We start from the raw sequence: 20,526 nt of genomic DNA on the forward strand, positions 1-20,526 counted from the left end.
ACGAGCAGAACACATTAATCATGATGAAGAAAAAGAAATTCAAGTTTAAAGTTGATTTTGAGCTGGACGAGCTGTCTTCTGTGCCGTTTGTTAACGGGGTTCTATTCTGTAAAATCCGCCTGCTGGACGGAGGCTTTTCGGAAGAATCATCACGGTAAAGGCTTCTCCATGTTTGTGTTTACATTCATCTCTTTACACGCATGGGCTGAGACACAAAGTGTTAATTCCACAGTTATGTCGCTGATTATTTTGCCTGTTGGCCCTGTAAATAAATGTCCTGGTTTACATTAACAGGTCTCTCCTGGGTCCCGGTGAATATGTAGAATATTCTTACACAAAATAAAAGGCCCTGGTGCGGTGACTGATAAAAAAAAAGCCCCTGTGTTTAGGAGTGTGATGGTGTCTGATTAGTGAAGACCCCGGCTGTGTCCCCGGCTGTGTCCCCGGCTGTGTCCCCGGCTGTGTCCCCGGCTGTGTCCCCGGCTGTGTCCCCGGCTGTGTCCCCGGCTGTGTCCCCGGCTGTGTCCCCGGCTGTGTCCCCGGCGGATTTGCGAGTTGTAATGACGTAATTTCCGACGTTCTACATGCGACTGGGACACGGAACACGAAAACCTCCCCAAAGCCTGTATTTTGTTTACTCTGTCATATTATGCACAGCTAACGAAATCACTTTAATCACACTTTTACAATTGCAGGCATTGATTATGTGCATGTTTCTGTGGTTATATTATTCCTAGTTAATGTTGCAACAGTGTGAAATAAGAATCATGGAGTATTTTTGTTTATTTTCTATAAGGGTGGAGACGTTTGTTGATCTAGAAGCAGTAGGAGATTTTCTATAAATCAAGAGGCTGTCCTTCCATGCTGTTTAAAATACTACCAATTTAGTTTGGCACTAAAGGGAGATATAAACAGAAACTAATGCATGTTTACAGGGCTCTCAAGTTTTGAAGACAGGCAGGAGTGACATCTCCAACCCCCACCCAAACACCTACCCTTTTCACCACCTTCTCTGGGCCAGCATCCTGCAACCTGACCTTTTTAGGGGTCTTTCCTCTCATGGTGAATGAGAGAATGCTTAGTTGCCTTTTAGTTGACGTCTTTGAAAGACATGCAATAATTAATGCATCCATGGGCAGGATATCAATGACCTATAACATCAACGATGCAATACACTTTAATGTATTTAGTGCTAATACAATTATTAAGCCTATTTGGAGAGATGTTTAATGTGACAAAATGTCAGTCATCATTTTATAACAAAAATATGACTAGGCCTAGACCAGTGGATCGCAAACTTTTTTGGCGTACCCCCCACCCCCCAGAAAAAAAAAGACATAAAACATTCCAAAACTTAATATTTATTACACATATTAAATTATACAATGTAGTGCTGTTGGTTAGTAGCCTTATTTTTCTGAGATTTAATTACACAGAATTTGTGATAAATTCATTATTTTATAAAATGTCGTAAAGCCATCTCAGGGCCACCAGTTTGAGTAGCACTGGCCCTAGACTACATGTCCTGAGCAGGTGTTGTCAGTGACCTGGGGCCCCCTGGCACCATCTCAGGGCCCCCAGTTTGAGACCCACTGGCCCTAGACTACATGTCCTGAGCAGGTGTTGTCAGTGACCAGGCTGTAAAACTGTTGACTAAGTTACAGACACTGATGACAAACTCCTGCTGATGATCTGGGAAACGTCTCTAACAGCAGCCACAATGTCATTGTTTGTGTTAAACACGTTGTGAATGAGTTGTAACATTAAACAGGAGATCATGACTTACTCTGTGCTCAAAGTGATGCTCGCAGCTCCAGGGCTTTTCTCTGTGGGGGAACGAGGACGATGATGAACAATTCCAGGATTTGCTTTTTTTCATTGGTTGTTGTGTTAAATCTTACCCAGATACAATAGTGCTGTTTTCCGATTGGCTGTTGTGTAGCCTCTTTATTTTGATTGGCTGATAAGTGTCAGGCTCAACTAAGAACTCCAGGGGAGACGCGCTTGATTCCTGCCCGTTTCCATAGAGACGGCGCTGCGGACTGATACGTTTTGGGCGCTGTGGCTTATTAAATATATGATAAATAGTCCGTTTTTCTGTGTGAGAAATACGATGTGTGGCAGGAGAGCGTGACAAAAGACCCAAATGAGTGACTGTCACTCTCAATGCGTGATACTTGTGAGCCCTGTGTTTATAATATGAACAAAAGAACAAGAACAAAAGGCTAAACCTTTGGAGAACAACGAAGAAGAATTTTAATTTCTGCACATTTCTACCCACTTAACAAAAATTCTTTCATTTGTCACTGTGTACTCATTATACAGTTTTAATATTTTTTTTAATTAGTAGTGTAATTAGTAGTCTTGTGTATACTGTAACCTTTGCCTGAGAAACCATTAAAAACCATCTAGGACCATTCAGAAACCCTTTTCTCTTCTTATCAAAATGCAGTGAATAGATGTAATGTCCAGTTGAAAGTGTTCATTTTCTAATAAGGGAACAGGCAAAGGAGGATTTTAGTCTCAGAGCTTTTGCAAAAAAATATTTCTCAGTTTTTAATTTTGTTCCCTCAGAGTATTGGAGTGGCAAGGGCAATTCTTTTGTTTTTGGGTTTGAGACCAAAAGATATAAGAATATAGAGTAGAGCTTTAGCTTTAATTTATTGATATTTATAACTAGATGTGTTGAATATGGCAGACAACCCAAGATTTAGGTGAGCAAATGTATCTGTACATATAGTCTAAATTGAAGTAGGTAACTCTTAATATTTGGTTGCATATCCCTTGCTTCCAATATCTGGTTCAATCCCCCAGACATCAAACTGTTGCATTCCTTTTTTGTGATTAATATTTTTATTATTGTATATATTATATTATTGGGTGCAGAGATGTCCAATGTATTATTAAAACCTAGAAGAATAGTGGTGAACCATCATCTTCAAGAATGAAATGTGGTCAGAAAAAATTACTGAATGATCCTGATCAGAGATTAAACATTTAATCACTTAAACATTAAAATGGTAAAAATCAAAAACCTGTACTGTTAGTGAGTTGGAGAGAAGGGCTTCAGTTTTCTGGGACAATCTGGGTAAAAATGACTGAAGAAAAGGGAAAAACTCATTTGGCCTATTGTGTCGAGATTTACAGTGTTCCAGAGATATGGGTGCAGATGAATTGATGTACCTCTCATGCCTAGTGCTTACTGTATAAGCAGGGGAAGGGGCGGGGTGGCAGGGGGCAGCGTTATGATCTGGGTTTGCTTCTTTTTGTCTAGGTCCAGCAATATTATATGTCCAAATCAATTTTTACCTGTACATTTTAGCATTGCCTATCTGATGCAGTATATCCAGAAATATATGGGTCAATTCTGGATAAGGACTGTGCAATCTAATCAATGATGATAATCCATGATTTTATCCAAAGCTATTTTATTTCTGTTTTGCAAATTTTTATTCATCTTATGAGTTTGTTTTTTCTTTTTATTGACTTGCATAAAGCTTGATTTCTCCTTGTTCTTTATTATGTATGTTTTCTTCACATTAGGGAAGTCATAGGGCCTCAAAGAGTCTCAGTAGTAACTTTTGTAAATTAGTATTATAAAGTGCAGGTATGTGCATTAGTCTAGATAAGCTGCTCTGTCATTTTATTGTATCATAAAACTACCCAAGTTAACATTTTCAAGCTGACATTAAATACCATGATCTCCATGTAAGTGTACATGATTACACGTAAGCGAGTCTGCTGTAACTGATTTTGAGCTGCTCTCTGAATGATTAAGTAGCATGATAGTTCCAGAACATCTTCATAAAGAAATAGAGATTTTGCCTTTGGTATTGCCTTTGAATCCATACTTTAATAAAGTATCTTAAATTATTATCTTCATGACAAGGTTGGGATAACTCAAACTGTCTCTAATCAAAATTTCAGTTTGGCTGTCATTTACATTTAATCAGAAGTTATATTTAACTCCTCCAAGGCTTATTAAAGCACAAGAGGACAACAGTAAACAGTGTACCCCAAATTATATCATCTCACTAATGCCCCTTTTCCACCGAGGCAGTTTGAGTGCTGGTTCGGAACCTAATTTAGAACCAGTTCTTTCTGTTTCGACAGCCAAAGCACTGGCACTGAACCAGGAAAAGTGGTTCTTATGTAGCACCAAAACGTTGCTGGTCTAGACTTAAGAACCGCTTGCGTTAGGGGCAAGTGGGGCTACTGTTAGCGCATTTGATATTCATGTACCTTATGTATACTAATGTTTAATACACTTTTACTTTACCACAATATGATCAATTCATTTTTTCTGTGTTAAATATAAAATAATGTTATGTACTTTCTCGATTACAACCTCCATTTATACAGATTACATGGAGCTGCACGTACACGTTGCATTCGCCACGTTAGGGTGTTAATGTAGGTTCACAAAGCCATGAGCATTAACAGTAAAGCAACATCCGCCATTGTTGTTGTTTTTGTGTTTGTCGCTGCTGCTGCGCTAAAGTTGTTGCATAACTGACAGATATTCAGTGACGTCCGACTCGGCTCTGTGATGCTCTCTAGCCAAAGGAAAGGCAAACCGGTTCTTAGAAGGTTCACGAACCAACTTTGAACCAGCACCAGTGCTAGCTCTGAACCAGCACCCGGTTCTTTTTGGTGGTAAAGGGGTATAAATGTGTGGTCATTACAGCATTTGGATATGGTTCAGCCTGTGTGTATCTGTGTATGGTATGAGAGCCACAATCCTGATGATGTTTTTCCTTTGAAGCTACTCATGTCTGACAATAGTGTGTATGTTTTATAGAGAAACGGTCCAGGCAAACTGTGTGCGCTGGAGAGCAAGTTTCTCATTTCTATGTAAAATGAGCGCCAGTGCTGGAACAGGAGTTCTTGATCCTTGCATATGCCGTGTTTCTGTCAGAAAGGTACAATTTCACCCTTACACAAACAAACCTAACAGTTAAAGGTTGTTAAAGATAAAAATGCTGGAATGATAAAAATTCTAAATTATTTGACTTCTTGCCTTACAGGAACTGAAAGGTGGAAAGACTTATGCAAAGGTAAATGACTTGAACTTGGAGGTGGGGTGGAAGTGATGGAGGTGGGGTGGAAGTGATGGGGTTGATTTTAGGCCATAATTATCATACACTCCATTCTTCATTGAGAGATTGAAGCCCAAATTGTGCCACTTATTAATAATTTTATTTGTTTTATAATACTGCCCCAAAGTGGGAAAATGCTTCAGATGTATTGAACTGTGAGGGGGCTGCTGTGTAATTCCACAGGTTTTCTGTAGGATTTACACTCTCTTTCTACTTTAGTAGGAACACCTGTACACCTGCATTTTCATGTAGTTATCTAATCAGCCAATCATATGTCAAAATTGCAATGCAACAAGTCATGGAAATACAGGTCAGGAACTTTAGTTAATGTTCAAATTCAGACAAAAATCATTAGAAAATATATAGTGGAAAATATGATCTCAGTTACTGTAGTAAATGTTATAGTTCTGGGGTTGGAGGTTTGTAAGTATTTTCAAAATTACCTGGGATTTTCACAAAGACTCTAAACAACACTCCATAGTCACTAGAGTTTACAAAGAATTTTTCAAAAAGTAAAAAAAAACAAAAAAAAATCACAACACCCTGTAAGCAGAGGATCTGCAGGCTGAATGATCTAATTGACAGAGATAAGACGAGAATGACCAGAAAGGTCTGAGTTGACAGAAATGCTATAGCAGGGGTCAGGAACTTCTTTATATATATATATAGTGTGTGAAAATGTATATAATGTGAAAAAAGTTTCCCCCACTCTTCAATGCAGAATTCTTTCAGCTGTGTGATGTTTAAGGGGATTCATACGTGTGACATGTGACTTCAGTCCTACCCTCATGGCCAGCCATTTTTTACACAGCAGAGCTACATAACAACTGGTCACCAGCATTAAACAGAAGACAACTACTAAAATGGTGTTGCATTTGCCAAGGGCCTCAGCTTGCAGGAAGGATGGACTGTGGAAAAGTGGCAGAAGGTTGATTTTTACGATGAATTATCTATTGAACTGCATCCCAATCGTTGCAATTACTGCAGACGACCTATTGGAACCAAGTTCGGTGGAGGAAAAAATCATGGTTTGGGGTTATATTCAGTATGGGGCGTGCGAGAGATGCAGAGTGGATGGCAATATCAACAGCCTGAGGTATCAACACATTCTTACTGCCCATTACATACCACAGGAGAGGGCAAATTCTTCAGAAGGATGGCGATCCTTCTCATACTTCAGCCTCCAAATCAAAGTTCCTGAAAGCAAAGAAGGTCAAGGTGCTCCAGGATTGGCCAGCCCAGTCACCAGACAGGAACATTATTGAGCATGTCTGGGGTAAGATGAAGGAGGAGGCATAGAGGATGAAACCAAAGAATCTTGATGAGATTGTCCTGCCTGGGAGTCCTGCAAGAATGCTTTCTTTGCTATTTCAGATGACTTTATTAATAAATAACTTATTAATAAAGTCATCTGAAATAGCAAAGAAAGCATTCTTGAGTGAGTCATTGCCGAGACGCATGGATGCAGTCCTCCAAGCCCATGGGAGTCATACACAATATTAATTCTTTTTCCACTGCACCATGACTTTATGTTCTGTACTGTACATTATTTCTGTTAAGTGACAAGACTTTTGAGTCTGACCTTTCTGATGTAATTAAATAATTAAAAATCAAGGCATGAAAAGATTATATATATATATACACACACACACACACACACACACACACATACATACATATATATATATATATATAAAACTCTGTGTGTGTGTCTATGTATATATATACGTGACGTGACATACAGCTAAGTACGGTGACCCATACTCAGAATTCGTTTTCTGCATTTGACACATCCAAAGTGCATACACACAGCAGTGAACACACACACACAGCAGTGAACACACAGCAGTGAACACACACACACAGCAGTGAACACACACACACAGCAATGAACACACACCCAGAGCAGTGGGCAGCCATTTATGCTGCGGTGCCCGGGGAGCAGTTGGGGGATTCAGTTCCTTGCTCAAGGGCACCTCAGTCCTCAGACACACTCTTAGGTCAAATATATTTGGACAAATGCAAAGTTTTTGTTTTCTTTTAGGTACGTATTCAAGCTATAGTTGTATACATATAGTGGGCTGAAAGTGCAGTCTCTTTGGTTTAATTTGAGGGTATTTAAATCCAAATTGGAGGACGGGTTTAGGCATTACAGCTTTTGAGAGTAGCCACCCCCCTTTTTCAAGGGACCAAAAGTAATTGGACAATTTAATCTAAAGCAGGTAAAAGGTCTGGAGTTGATTCTACGTGTGGTATTTGCACTTGGAGTCTGTTGCTGTGAACCTAAGGAGCTCTCCATGCAAGTCAAACAGGCTATAATTAGGCTTCAAAAACAAAACAAATCTATCAGAGAGATAGCAGGAACATTAGGAGTGTCCTGATCAACAGTTTAGTACGTTCTGAGAAAAAAAGAATGCAACAGTGAGCTCAGCAACATAAAAAGGCCTGGCCGTCCACGGAAGACAACAGTAGTAGATGATCGCAGGATCCTCTCCATGGTAAAGCAAAACCCATTCACAACATCCAGCCAAGTGAAGGACACTCTCTGGAGGTAGACGTGTCTTTGTCAAAGTCTACAATCAAGAAAAGACTTCACGAGAGCAAATACAGATAGTTCAGTGGAGGCAGTGTAATGGCATGAGCATGCATGGCTTCCAAGTGGCACTGGGTCACTGGTGTTAATTGATGATGTGACAGAAGTAGCTGGATAAATTCTGAAGTGTATAGGAATATACTGTCTGCCCAGAGTAAGCCAAATGCAGCAAAGTTGATTGGATGGCATTTCACAGTACAGATGGACAATGAGCCAAAACACACTGCAAAGGCAACCCGGGAGCTTTTTAAGGAAAAGAAGTACACGTTTGTGTGTGTGTGTGTACACACACACACTCACCGGCCACTTTATTAGGTACACCTTACTAGTACCGGGTTGGACCCCCTTTTGCCTTCAGAACTGCCTTAATCCTTCGTTGCATAGATTCAACAAGGTACAGGAAACATTCCTCAGAGATTTTGGTCCATATTGACATGATAGCAATTCTGCAGATTTGTCAGCTGCACATCCATGATGCGAATCGCCCGTTCCACCACATCCCACTCTCTATTGGACTGAGATCTGGTGACTGTGGAGGCCATTTGAGTACAGTTAACTCATTCTCATGTTCAAGAAACCAGTCTGAGATGATTTGCGTTTTATGACATGGCGCGTTATCCTGCTGGAAGTAACTATCAGAAGATGGGTACAGTGTGGTCATAAAGGCATGGACATGGTCAGCAACAATACTCAGGTAGGCTGTGGCACTGACACGATGCTCAATTGGTACTAATATGCCCAAAGTGTGCCAAGGAAATATCCCCCACACCATTACACCACCACCACCAGTCTGAACCATTGATACAAGGCAGGATGGATCCATGCTTTCATGTTGTTGACGCTAAATTCTGACCCTACCATCCGAATGTCACACGGCCATGTAGGTTTGCATTTTGTTTTCCCTTAAAACATTAAGTTTTCATTTGAAAGCTGCGTTAAAATGTTGTGTTTAGTTGTTATCTTTTATATTATTGTGTATAACTTTGTATTTAAATTTGTTTGATGATCTGAAACATTTAAAGTGTAACAAACATGCAAAAAAATAACAAAAATCAGGAAGGGGCCAACACTTTTTCACACCACTGTACATACACACACATTTTCTTTTCCACATGCCACCTTATTATGCTCATTCATTCAAGCCAGTGATTTGGCAATAGTGAATAAAATGATGCATAAATTTCAAGGCATTTCTACCCACAGAACAGCTCCAGAGAAACACAGGATACAGGTGTTCCTATTAAAGTGCCCACTGAGTGAACAATCTGCATTTATACTGTACTTATGTAAACATGGACTCGATTCTGACAATAATGAGATCATTTTTGGTTTTGCCAAACACAGCAGGGACAAAAATGCCTGATACCAGAGCTGTGCCACAACATCTACAGAGTCCTATTATTTCGATTTGCATTTCAAAATGTTATTCTAAACTAGCTCATTCCTTGTTGTGTGATCTCAGCTGGGCTTTGCTGATCTGAACCTGGCTGAGTTTGCAGGATCTGGGAGAACGACACGCCGCTGTTTACTGGAGGGCTATGACACCAAGAACACCAGGCAGGACAATTCTATTCTCAAGGTACAGGCCACAAAACATCCAGATTAATATTTATACATACATGTGTTTTATTAATATTTTGTTTAAAATTTGCTATTACATAATGCATGCAGTCATGTCTTTCATGTTACAACACATTACGTTTCTAACTAGAGCAACACAAAAGACAAACATTCATTTACATTATTGCAGGTTTCCAAAAAAAAACAAAAAACAAGTACCACTACTTATATACTATACTGCCAGTATAGATTTTACTTCAACTGGATTACATGTACTACTTTTGCAACTTTTCTAATCCGCATGCTATAATATATATATATATATAATTTTATTATTTTTTGAGAGAGAGAGAGTATTTCAATAAAAAAATCTCTCGTTTAGATAATGTTTCAGAGCTTTGAAATCCCAAATTAGTTCAGGTGCATCTGTATTTGGTAGGGACTTAAAAGCCTCTGAGAGCATGAGGAAAAATACTTTTCATTTTGCTAGACAATGAAACTGAAACACTGGCCAATAGAGGTTTCACACCTATATATGTGTAGCCTGGTGGCCATTAATTAAATTCACAGTGTGATAGTTGAATTAGGACAGCAAATCTTTGTGGTGTATAGAGAGCCATGGTATCCAGGGTAATGTATCTGATATTCCCAAGGCAAATGAATTATGTATTGGCCACAAAAGGAGGCTAATAATTTAGTGTGGTCTAAAACCAGGTGTTTCTGTTTCATTGTCCAACCCTTGTATTTGAGCATGAGATGAAAAAATGAATATGAGATGATGGATCAGAATTAATGCTTTCATTACCTGATACTTACAACCGAGCATAGGAACTTTTGCTCACCAAAATATTTGGGTGGTTTACCACCAAAGCTGCATTGTTCAGGTTGTTTAACACATTTAGAAGAATGAAATAAAAGCTAGAATTCCAAACTAATGTCTAATTAATCATTTGAAATGAATCCTAAATGCCATTGGTGTAAAAAAACACTTAACCTTACTGTTCTGACAGTGGGCCAATAAAGACATCAGTTAAGAATAGAATATCAGAACTATTCAGACAACCTCAGACTCTTTTTGACACACTATTTGTCTGGGATACACAATTTACTTAAACATAATGTACACAAAATATTTAGCTTTCGATTTTTATTGTAACTTGAGTTTGTTTGTTTTAAGTGAACAGAACTCTGCAAAATGCACAGTGCTTACATGATACAGAAATTAATAACATAATAGGGGTGATTTATCGAATGTATTTCCAGAAATACCTGTTTTTTTGTGTCATGAGATTTGATGTGCTTTTAAAAACACAAAATGCTTAGAAATTTTCTCTAAATTGTTTGTGTGCTCTTTTACTATTCAGGTGATCATCTGTACTCACCTTATGTCTGGAGATCCTTGTTTCAAAACGTGAGTGTTTTGCAAACCTAGACCAGATACAAGAAGACATTTTAGGAACATCTTTTTGAAATACACAAAATGAATCATAAACTGCACATTCTTCATTTATTGTACTTATTTAGAATTCTTACTAAAAGGAAAAGAGGATTTTTTTCCTGAGCTGAACACTTTATTATGATCTTTATTAATAAAATCATTAAGTTGATTAGGATAAAAGTGTCTCCTCTCAGCAGCGTTACAGAGAGCTGGCTGTCCATGCAACATGTCCCCCACAACATGTTTAGAATAGGCATTGTCTGTTGTCAAATGCTCAACATTGCTTTAATTGTGTTCACTGGTACAATGCCAAGACCATTAATGTGTCAAATATTTCCCAAAGAAGCCACTGCCTGATAGACTGCCTGATGGCTTGTAGTGAGTGTAATAGTTTGAATTTAATGATCTGTTGAATAAGTTTAACTTTTTCTTGTTTAACAGTCAAGTTTAAATCTGAGTTTGGTTATTTTGAGGGGTATATTTACTGTTTTTCTTTTTAGGATATTTGTAACATTACTTTATTTTACATGGAGCAATGATGAGTGGGTTTCTGGTGCAGTCACTTGTAAGCTTTGCCTGAATTCAGTCTGATGTCTTCATTACTGCTGCCCCATATACAGGGCTCTATATAGAACAGACTATAAATAGTCAGATGTCAAATGATTTCATACAGGACAGTTCTTAATTTGGATGTTCACATGATGTACCATGTCACAAGCTTCCCAAATGAGTAAACAGATAAATATATTTAGATCTAAACGTGAGAAGCTCTTGTCTTATATCTTACTGTATTTGATATGTTGTCCTAAAATTTACATTTGACTTTTACAATCACTGGGAGGTTGAGAAGTTATCAAAGAACTCTGGAGTTTGTATACATTCCTGTAATATTTATTAAGTTTTGGGAATAATGAATACTGAAATGTATGCACACACAAGTAAACGTAACACACAGTGACATACATACATACAGACATACATAAGCGACTAAAAAACTGAAGGCATATTACTTGCCAGACTACTGGGATATGTTATGCTGTTTGTTGGCTGTGGTGGTGTGATATTACCCAGAGTGAATCAGAACAGCCTGGTTTATATGATGATTTCTTTTTTTTTGCTGATTTACATGATTTATTTTTTTCATAACTACACAAGGGGTTGTTTTAGGAGTTTAATTATTGTTCACAACACAGCAATCTTAAGTACATCCACAAGATATAAAAGCAACATCCACTAGACATCACGTAAGAGCTGAAACATTCTGTTTTGTCAGATTTGTATGAGCTGTAAAAGGTTAATTCATTGTATGCACAGATGTTTTAGACACATTTAGACCAGCTCTATCTAAAACATCTTAAAATTTCTCGCAGTCTTCTTGATTGTTATGGGCTGCATCTCAAATCTAAAACTCACACTCATTCACTCAACATACATTCAGAAATATTCAAAAATCTAGAACATGGTATGTAAAAGATTTTTCTCTAGGTTTGAAAGTAACTTGAAAGATTTTTGAAAAATTCGACACGGCCAATAATAATACACAAGTATGCAATTTGACACAGTGCACTAGATTGCAGTAGGCAGATGAATGAGAGAGTTTCATCTGCCTACTGCAGAATATTAATATCAAAATATTAGCACACAAACCTTGTTTTTGGTATAAAGTAATTAAATGAAATGAAAGAAGAGAGAATGAGTTTCCCACTTGTAAATCAAGTGACCTTGTTTAGGATAAGTTAGACAGTCCTTTTCGCTTTTCTTTACATTTTGTTTTCAATAGGTTTAGCTCAAGCACACACAAACACACACACTGTACTTTTGTAGATTGATTTTGTTTATATGTATGTGTTTAGCATATGTACATGTGTATATGGGATTTGTAGATTCTTAACATGTCCTCTGTCTCCATATAAGACCTCCATCCACAGCGACAGTGATTGGGATCCAGGGGGATGGAGAGAGTCTGCTGGAAGAGCGAAGAGGTGGAGACACCCAGAAACCCTTCTTGGGGCTCTCGGGTATGTCGGTTCTTCTGATTGATAAGACCGAAGAAAAATTCTGACTGGCACATAAAAAGAGCATTTGCTCTATTGTCTGAATCACAACAATGCAACAATTATGTACGGCAGGGGGTCAAAGTGGCAGAGGGTCAAATGTGCAGTGTCAGGTGGTGAGAGCTGAGTTGACCAGGGAGGTCACAGGCTCTTGATGCCTGAATACATCTCCAGAGCAGCTCAGTTTAGCTGGGATTTAGTTTCAGCTGATGAGATACCATTCATGATGAGCTGTCTGCCAGACATGCTGTGATCCATGCAGAAAGAGCTAGGGGTTGGTACGTGTTGCAAGTGAGCTTTAGAGTCACTGCCGTCAGTTCAGTGGTATTCTGTGGTACAATTAAAAGTTGCCTGATGCTCTTTTATTTAATTTGAGCCAATAACAACTCAGACTTTATCTGTGACATTTCAAAGACAGAAATGAATTGCTTAACAGCGGGAAAGTCACAGTCAGGAGAAAATTATTTATCAGTTTATCCAACGCGCGTGCGTTGTAGTCTTTCAAAAGTACGTCATCAGCTGTCTGCTTTATCTGTACGGAGAAGCACAGGTACGCTGTGCACGTCAGTCAGAGCTGGAGGCGTTTATATAACGTTAGTCGGCGGAAAGCCTCAAAGACGGCAACCAGAAGCGGTGACATGTCAGTATTCTTATTACCAGAGTTGTAGCACAAACAAAATATTAATGTAAACAATCCATTCAATACTAAATAAAAATAACATCGATTTGGTCTTTGTCTTGTGAATATTTTTATTAATGACTGCATTCATTGGACACACTGTTAGTAGAGAATGCTGATTTGATTCAAGACTGTGTCCAATTTTGCCATTTAAATAATACCATAACTTTTGGCTTCTTGTTTTAAATTCTCACTGAGGGCTAAAACCCCTGAAGATGAAACCCTAGAACCGCCCCTGCTTATATCACAGTACCTCACACCCTCTGTGAACAAGCACACACAACAAAAGAAGTTAAAGTGGTGGTCAGATCAGCTGTCTTATGTCAGCAGAACCGTGAAAAACAGCGCTTGAAAGAAAAATTCATTAAAGAAGAAATTTGAAAATAGCTGCAGTTTAGTAAAGGTTTATTTATCTGGTATTTGTATAGATCTTTCAAAGCAAAATATAGATCTTTCATATAGCAAAATGTAAATGTAAGACTGTACTCATATTTTAGCTCCGTAGCTATAGCTATGTTACTGACAATAAAACAGCAGAAAAATGGAAGGAAATGAGGAACAGGAAAAGCTGGCATGAAAGAGTCATGTAGCCAAACTGTGCAATTTGTATTTTTAATGTCATTTTGAGGTTTTAGTACAGGACAACCACTAAAAGACATTAAAAACTTTTTCAAAAAGAATTGAGAAGTTGTTAATGGGTATTCATATAATTAGACTAGGTCTTTCCTTCCTTTTTACAACCCGTTTCCGCCATCCTTCACCCAAGCTTATGTCAGCTTAGTTGGGCTGTTATAATCAAAGCATTCATGTGTTTACAGAGTTATTACAGAGAATGCACTGAAAACTAATTACCCCTTTTTGCTTTTAAATCAAAACTCATATGTTATGTAAAGGAGAAATGTGATGACGAGCAAACAGTGGGAAGTGGTTTTGAAATGTAAACAGTGTCGTAATATTTACACCTTAGACCCAGCATTACACAATCTACTTTAAAAATATCTTTAAGGAAGGGGAAAAGATGTATTTAATTTAGTATCCTGATCGAGGGAGATGAACAATCAGTATATTGTGTTTGTTCCAGTTATTAGGCTCTTCTGCCACAAGGGTCTGCTCACATTATATAGCTCAGCTTAAAGTAGTCTGCTACCTTTAGCACTAATAAACCTGTCAGGTGGACTGCCACTGAACAGAATTTAGCATTACATTTACAGTATGGATGTGTATGCCATAGTGTCCAGTATTTCTTGTCTAAAAAATGTCCCATTTGCCTACAGAAGCCACAGGGATGTGTGGCTCTCTGCCAGAGGAGCTGGGTGTGTGTGGTCATTCCCGAACCTCCAGCTATGCTAGTCAGCAGTCTAAAGTATCAGGTGAGTGCTCTCTTCTGTTTCTGTTCTTTCTCAATTTGATGATTTTGAACCTCTGTATGTTGCTTGCTAACTTTATTTACTCTTAATAAATGGTTTGGGATTAATATGTTAAAATGCATATTTGTGTGAGTAAAAGTTTCTCCTCCAAAATGTGATCTGTGTGTTTGTGTGTCTAGTCTGTCCTTATGATGTCTTCAGTCATCACTAATACTATTCTGAAATGTACTTGAACAACATGTGGTGAGATCAAATGTCCCTGATTATGCAGTTGATTTGATAACACGGTCTACTGTGGTGCTTACTGACAAGAGAAGGCACACTGATGCTGAGAAATCTCTCTAATCTAATACAAATTCACAGTCAGCTGTCTTTCCTGAAGTATGCCAAAAAGTGCATAATACAAGTGTGGATGTGAAATGACAAATGGAGCTCTGGCTATTTTTATTGTTATTTTTTGCTGCTGAGGATGTCCACATGGACAGTCTGGAGATACAGGGGATTGTTGTAGATAGTACCACTCGATTCACCATCAGTGAACAGTTCATGGCAAGATGTTAAAACAAATAAATTCATGTTAAATCTAGAATGAATTTACTGGTTACACAACTGCATGTTTTGAGGATATAGTACACAGTTATAGAAGGGAAATTATTTTTCACAATTTCCAGTGTCACCCAGATGATGATGATGGGTTCCATCAAGGAGTCTGTCCCCTCTAGGACTTCTTCTACAACTTGCAATTCCCTGTGAAAATTGTCTGGAAAATACCTCTATATGCAGCATCAGAGGGAGATGAGTATGTAAAGATGGATGAGGTCGGTAGATAGATGGATGGATAGATTGGATTTTTTTGGACCACTGAATACTTTGTATTTATCTACCTGGCTACTTGCCTTAATAGAACTGCCACTTCTAACAGGTTGCCACCCATTTGTCTGTTATACTTAGGTTTTGGTCTCAGCAAATGTGCAGTTGCTCATGGCAAAGTACATCTCCACAGTAATTTAAGACAGATCAGAAGACACATTAGTGTTATATTAGCAGTGGTGTCAGCTATGGTGTTAATCCTCATGTATTAATAAATTTAGCCTTTTTTTAAGATGTCACCTGGTTTGTAGGTGAAGATTTACAGATATGGAAATGTTTGAGAAACTGAAGGTTTGCAAAGGTGTGTGTTATGTCTCTCTTTCCAGGCTATAGCACGAGTCACTCACGCTCCTCCAGCCTATCCGAGTTCACCCATAAAAGGAACACATCCATTGGTAGTGCATCCACAGGCATTGCTAGCATCCCTGAGCCCAGTGAGGAGAGTCCGAGCTCTACAGCACCTGCTGCTGCTGCTGCTGCTACCACCACCCTTGGAGCCTGTAACTCCCCGTCAGTAAACCCTGCTACACCAGACAGAACTTCTAACAGGTCAGACATGCCACCACATTAAAGTTATACTAGTCTGTAATAGATTTGAACAACGAACTTGATTTAATTCTGATAGATTGTGAAGGGCTCCCTGATTATCAGCAGAGTTTACACACACATATATTTTGTGTGTGTGTGTGTGTGTGTGTGTGTGTGTGTGTGTGTGTGTGTGTGTGTGTGTGTGTGTGTGTGTGTGTGTGTAAAACAGATTTGATTTTCATTCGCATCCTTTGCTGTGTAACTATTTTATGTGGATTCAGATAAATGAGGTAAAAAGGTGGAATGATTGTTAGTTTGTCCAGCTACTGTCATTTTTAATACTTGGCCATTGCAATCATTGTATCCAGACCACATGTGCTGTGATTCTAATATGATTTAGCCAATTTGGGTGCAAATACCTTTAAATTAAAACTGTCTGCACTTTGAGCAGATTTGTATTAATTAATTTCACCTTCAATACACAGGGGAACACTTTAATAACTTTAACTGCATTGGAAATACTTTACTTTGGAAACTCAAATTTAATTGTATTGTTAACGTAGTATAACACTTAACTCACAAAGTAGCTTTACAGAAATATAAATTTTAACTTTATAAAGTTAACACTAATGATGCAATTATGCGATGGTGGCAAGAAGGGAAACTCCCTCAGAAGGGAACCCATCCCCATCTGGGTTCTATTACAAATAATTCCCTTTTCTAACAATATACTACATAGTCAAAAAGTGCAGGAGATTATAAGCAGTTTAAGAGTATGATGGAGCCCTGAAAATCTAAATCTAATCTGAAAATGTGTCATTTTGTCCCAGGTGTCAAGATTACAGGTTTTTTCTGGTGATGCCATTCAATCCCAGTCTAGTGCTGATGGTTTCAAAGTCATCACTGATTGCATCCCTCTTCTGCAGGCACCCAATGAAGCAAGACTCGATGGAATCTCAGATGAAACGGGTGGATGCCACAAGAGTTGATGCTGATGATGTGGTAGAGAAAATCCTGCAGAGCCAAGACTTTACTCCTGGCATGTTTGACTCAAGCAATGAAGGTAACTTGCAAATACTGATTCTTACCAGACTGTTCAGTTTTGCTACATCAGACCTCTGGTGATGAAGAAATGCATCAACATTTAATATTGTGTTTTAGAGGAGGGTCTTCGTTTATTTGTGGGTCCTGGAGGAAGCACAGCACTTGGCAGTCATCATCTACCAGCAAGGTAAAAATATAGAATTCAGATTTGTGAAGTGTTCCACATATCTTCTAACATAAAAATGTAAACACTCTCTAAATTGGATTTCTCTAAACAGTGGACATAAATGCCTAAAAAGGCAAGTGAAATGTAAACAGATTGTTTAGCTCTTCAATGTCCTTTAATGTTGTTATTGTAAATATTTCACCACTAGGGCTGGGTGATAAAATGATAATCGTGATAGACACTTGATCGATATCAATAAAAAATGTGTTTGGTTAAAACATAAAACGTTTTTTTTGTTGTTGTTTTTGGAAAAAAAGGAAATGTAATTTTTATTACCGTTCTTTTAAAGGTGAGGTCTCCGATGTTTGAGAAATGCTTCAGAAAATGAGTCAGAACGAAAAAATTAAACAAAAAACAAAACAAACGTGTAGCCAATGAGCAGAAAGGGGCGGGTCTTGTCGATATGGGCGGAGAGAGCGTTCAGTGCGCGTGTGTGACGTTAGCAGAAAGCGGTTTTAACATTGACATGGAGGATAAAAATAAAGAAAGAAAGAGAAGAAAGACTTACGATAAGGACAAGAAGTAGGACGTGTTAATATAGGATCAGCTTTCCAGCGCTGGAGAGAACTGAAGGAGCAGGAAGTTGGCCACATATTCACAAATGAGCGCTGCAGCGAGCGAGGAAATTGTAAATAAAAGAGGAAAAATCAGCTCGCCAGTATGACAGTTTTTTGGATATTATAAGTCTGTTTTCAGCCATATTGCCCAGCCCTATTCACCACATTTGAGTCTATTCTGTTTGAGTTTTTTATTGCCATTTCATTTTAAAGGTAGAAAAAGGTCAGAAATTATATCTTGATTTTATCTTTTTACAAACAGTTTTACCAGGGGTGTGTACACAGGGGTTTGTACACAGGGGTTTGTACACAGGGGTGTGTACACAGGGGTGTGTACACAGGGGTGTGTACACAGGGGTTTGTACACAGGGGTGTGTACACAGGGGTGTGTACACAGGGGTGTGTACACTGTATGTGAACACAAAGTATAATCTCATAATCGCAGTTCATTTGAACATGTCTGCAATCTGGGCTGATACAAGCTACATGACATCATTTAAGACCTTTAATTCTGATGTTTACTTTTTGTGTGTTGCAGGGTTGGTGCTGGTGCCTATGAGCAAGTGGTGATCAAGCGCTAGAGCTGAAAGGTGCCATGTAAAGAGGGGCCACGACCAAAGTCATGAAGAGAGGGAGGGCCCTTCAAACCCCTTCTTTCCAGTAGTGTGATTTTAACATCCATTCACTGCTGGTGGAGTTGGTGAGGATTTTCAAAGGTGCATTGGCTCCTTTGAGTCCTGGGGTAACCTAACTTTTCAATCCCGAAACTCCCTGCTTCCCTCTTTGACTTGCCTATAAAACATTCAACAAAGGAGGGAAACTGGTCTTACATGTTGTAACAGGAAACAATCCTCTGTGTTTTGCTTGGTTGGCAGTTTTGTTCCAGGCTTTTGTCAGCTTCGTATTGAGGATATTAAGCTCATCATTTGGATCTATTCAGGGGTGAAGGTTTCATTATTTAAAATTTTTAACATATGGGCATATTCAGATGAGTCATGCATTAGTTGAGTGTGCGAGTGTGTGTGTGTGAGAGAGTGTGTGTGTGGGGGGGGGGGGATTTTGGATGCAGCGTTGCAGCATTCTAGAAGGTCACATCAATGTGTAGTGCTTCCTTTTGCTGATCTTATTACACTATAAGGGAAACCGAACCAACTATCTGGCATTGGGTCTGACTTTAGAGAAGAGAATTGTTACTTACTGAACAAGCATCAACTTTACATTTATATAAATGAGTAATAAATTCTGATAGCACTTAATATTTGAATAGATAGAATAGCTGTCAACCCTTGTATGTTGTATTTCTGTCAGATTTGAGCATTAAATCATCTTTTTAGTTTGTCAGTCATGGTTTATTTTCAGCTGCTATGTTGTTTTTGGTTGTTGTTTTTTTTTTGTGGAGTTCAGTTTGAATCTAACAATAGTTTGTCTGTACATTTGGCTGTACAGCCTTTTCAAGTATTGTCTCACTCCTTCAGCATAGCATAAATGGGGCCAAAGTCAAATTTCTCAGACACTGCCATTACAAAAACTGTACTGTGTAATCAGGCAGTTTGATCATTCATAATTGCACCTTGTTCACATTATGACTACGCTGATCCTTTTTTATTAAGAAGTGAGAGCTGAGATATGACAGAAAACCGAAGGAAAGAAATTCAATATTTTATTATAGTGACTTATAGTCTTTGCCTCTGTGAAAGCAGTTTATATAGGTTAAATTTTATTTGAGGTGCTAGAGAAATGTAGTCTGATGTGAGCATCTTTTGCTTAACTTGTACTATGTACATTTACTGCTATTGTGGTTTTAATTTTTTATATCAGAAATGCTACAAAATTCATATGAATGTCTACCAGTTTTGTGCATATCAGATGTCTACCCTGATGTATTGTTGCCTACTTATTTTAATGTGCTTATTCTGATTGTCTGTCTGCTGGTGTAAACATGTTCCAGGTTCTCTGCGGTTTTATTTGTGTCATATTAAAGCCATATGTTTTACAAAGTGAGCCCACTTCTGTGTATGTGTTCTGAAGCAGGACTAGCTATGTAGAGATACAGGGAATGGGTGCATTAAATATCTCTAGTGTATAAATGCCTGTAATAACCGATTATGCTGCGTCTGATATGATGTAATATCAGTGTTGTCATGGGTTAAACACCACTGCAAAACATCAGTATTGTGTTTTCTAACACATTTCCAAAGAGCAGTGTTTCATGTGTTATATCCTTACAGTGTTCAATATCAGAAATCCTATATATTTGACTAGTTGACATTGTGTGTAGGTACCTTGTGTTGTAGTAAACACCATGGTGTTTTGTTTTTTTTTATCTCTTCTGTGAAGCTTTTGCTCCTTGTACTACACTACTGTACTTGTCATGATGTAACAGTGACTATGCTTTTTACTGTTCGCATTGCTATTGTGATGTTCAACTCTTTTTAACCAATGCTGATCATGTGTACCGCACACTGTTAAATAAACACAATAAACCTGACAGCAAGATTTCAGAGTCGATTT

The 20,526-nt window shown here is 38.3% G+C and overlaps 1 protein-coding gene across 4 annotated transcripts; it reads left to right on the forward strand.

Annotated features, from left to right (window-relative positions):
- Positions 1-20: 20 nt before the first annotated feature.
- On the forward strand, positions 21-20,503 carry fam102bb (family with sequence similarity 102 member Bb). Of its 4 annotated transcripts, none has more exons than XM_047801314.1 (11): positions 21-154; positions 4,802-4,922; positions 5,028-5,057; positions 9,155-9,271; positions 10,617-10,663; positions 12,605-12,708; positions 14,698-14,793; positions 15,987-16,209; positions 17,019-17,251; positions 17,350-17,419; positions 18,554-20,503. In XM_047801314.1, exons 1-11 carry the CDS (start codon positions 21-23, stop codon positions 18,594-18,596), a joined length of 1,218 nt encoding a protein of 405 aa, XP_047657270.1. In that variant the 3' UTR covers positions 18,597-20,503. The 4 variants fall into 4 exon arrangements, with proteins under 4 accessions (XP_047657270.1, XP_027010166.1, XP_047657271.1 ...); XM_027154365.2 differs by having other exon boundaries at positions 17,115-17,251; XM_047801315.1 differs by having other exon boundaries at positions 14,701-14,793.
- The last annotated feature ends 23 nt before the right edge of the window (positions 20,504-20,526 follow it).

The sequence above is a fragment of the Tachysurus fulvidraco genome, chromosome 16 (assembly GCF_022655615.1).
Source record: "Tachysurus fulvidraco isolate hzauxx_2018 chromosome 16, HZAU_PFXX_2.0, whole genome shotgun sequence".
In the NCBI taxonomy this organism is placed as follows: Eukaryota; Metazoa; Chordata; class Actinopteri; order Siluriformes; family Bagridae; genus Tachysurus; species Tachysurus fulvidraco.

What these genes read in the sequence shown, in the direction of transcription:
- fam102bb (XM_047801314.1), top strand. Translation starts at nt 21, where the DNA reads ATGATGAAGAAAAAGAAATTCAAGTTTAAAGTTGATTTTGAGCTGGAC. An exon ending in GCCGTGTTTCTGTCAGAAAG is followed by an intron (nt 4,923 to 5,027) that starts GTACAATTTCAC and finishes CTTGCCTTACAG; the next exon opens with GAACTGAAAGGTGGAAAGAC. An exon ending in GTGGAAAGACTTATGCAAAG is followed by an intron (nt 5,058 to 9,154) that starts GTAAATGACTTG and finishes GTGTGATCTCAG; the next exon opens with CTGGGCTTTGCTGATCTGAA.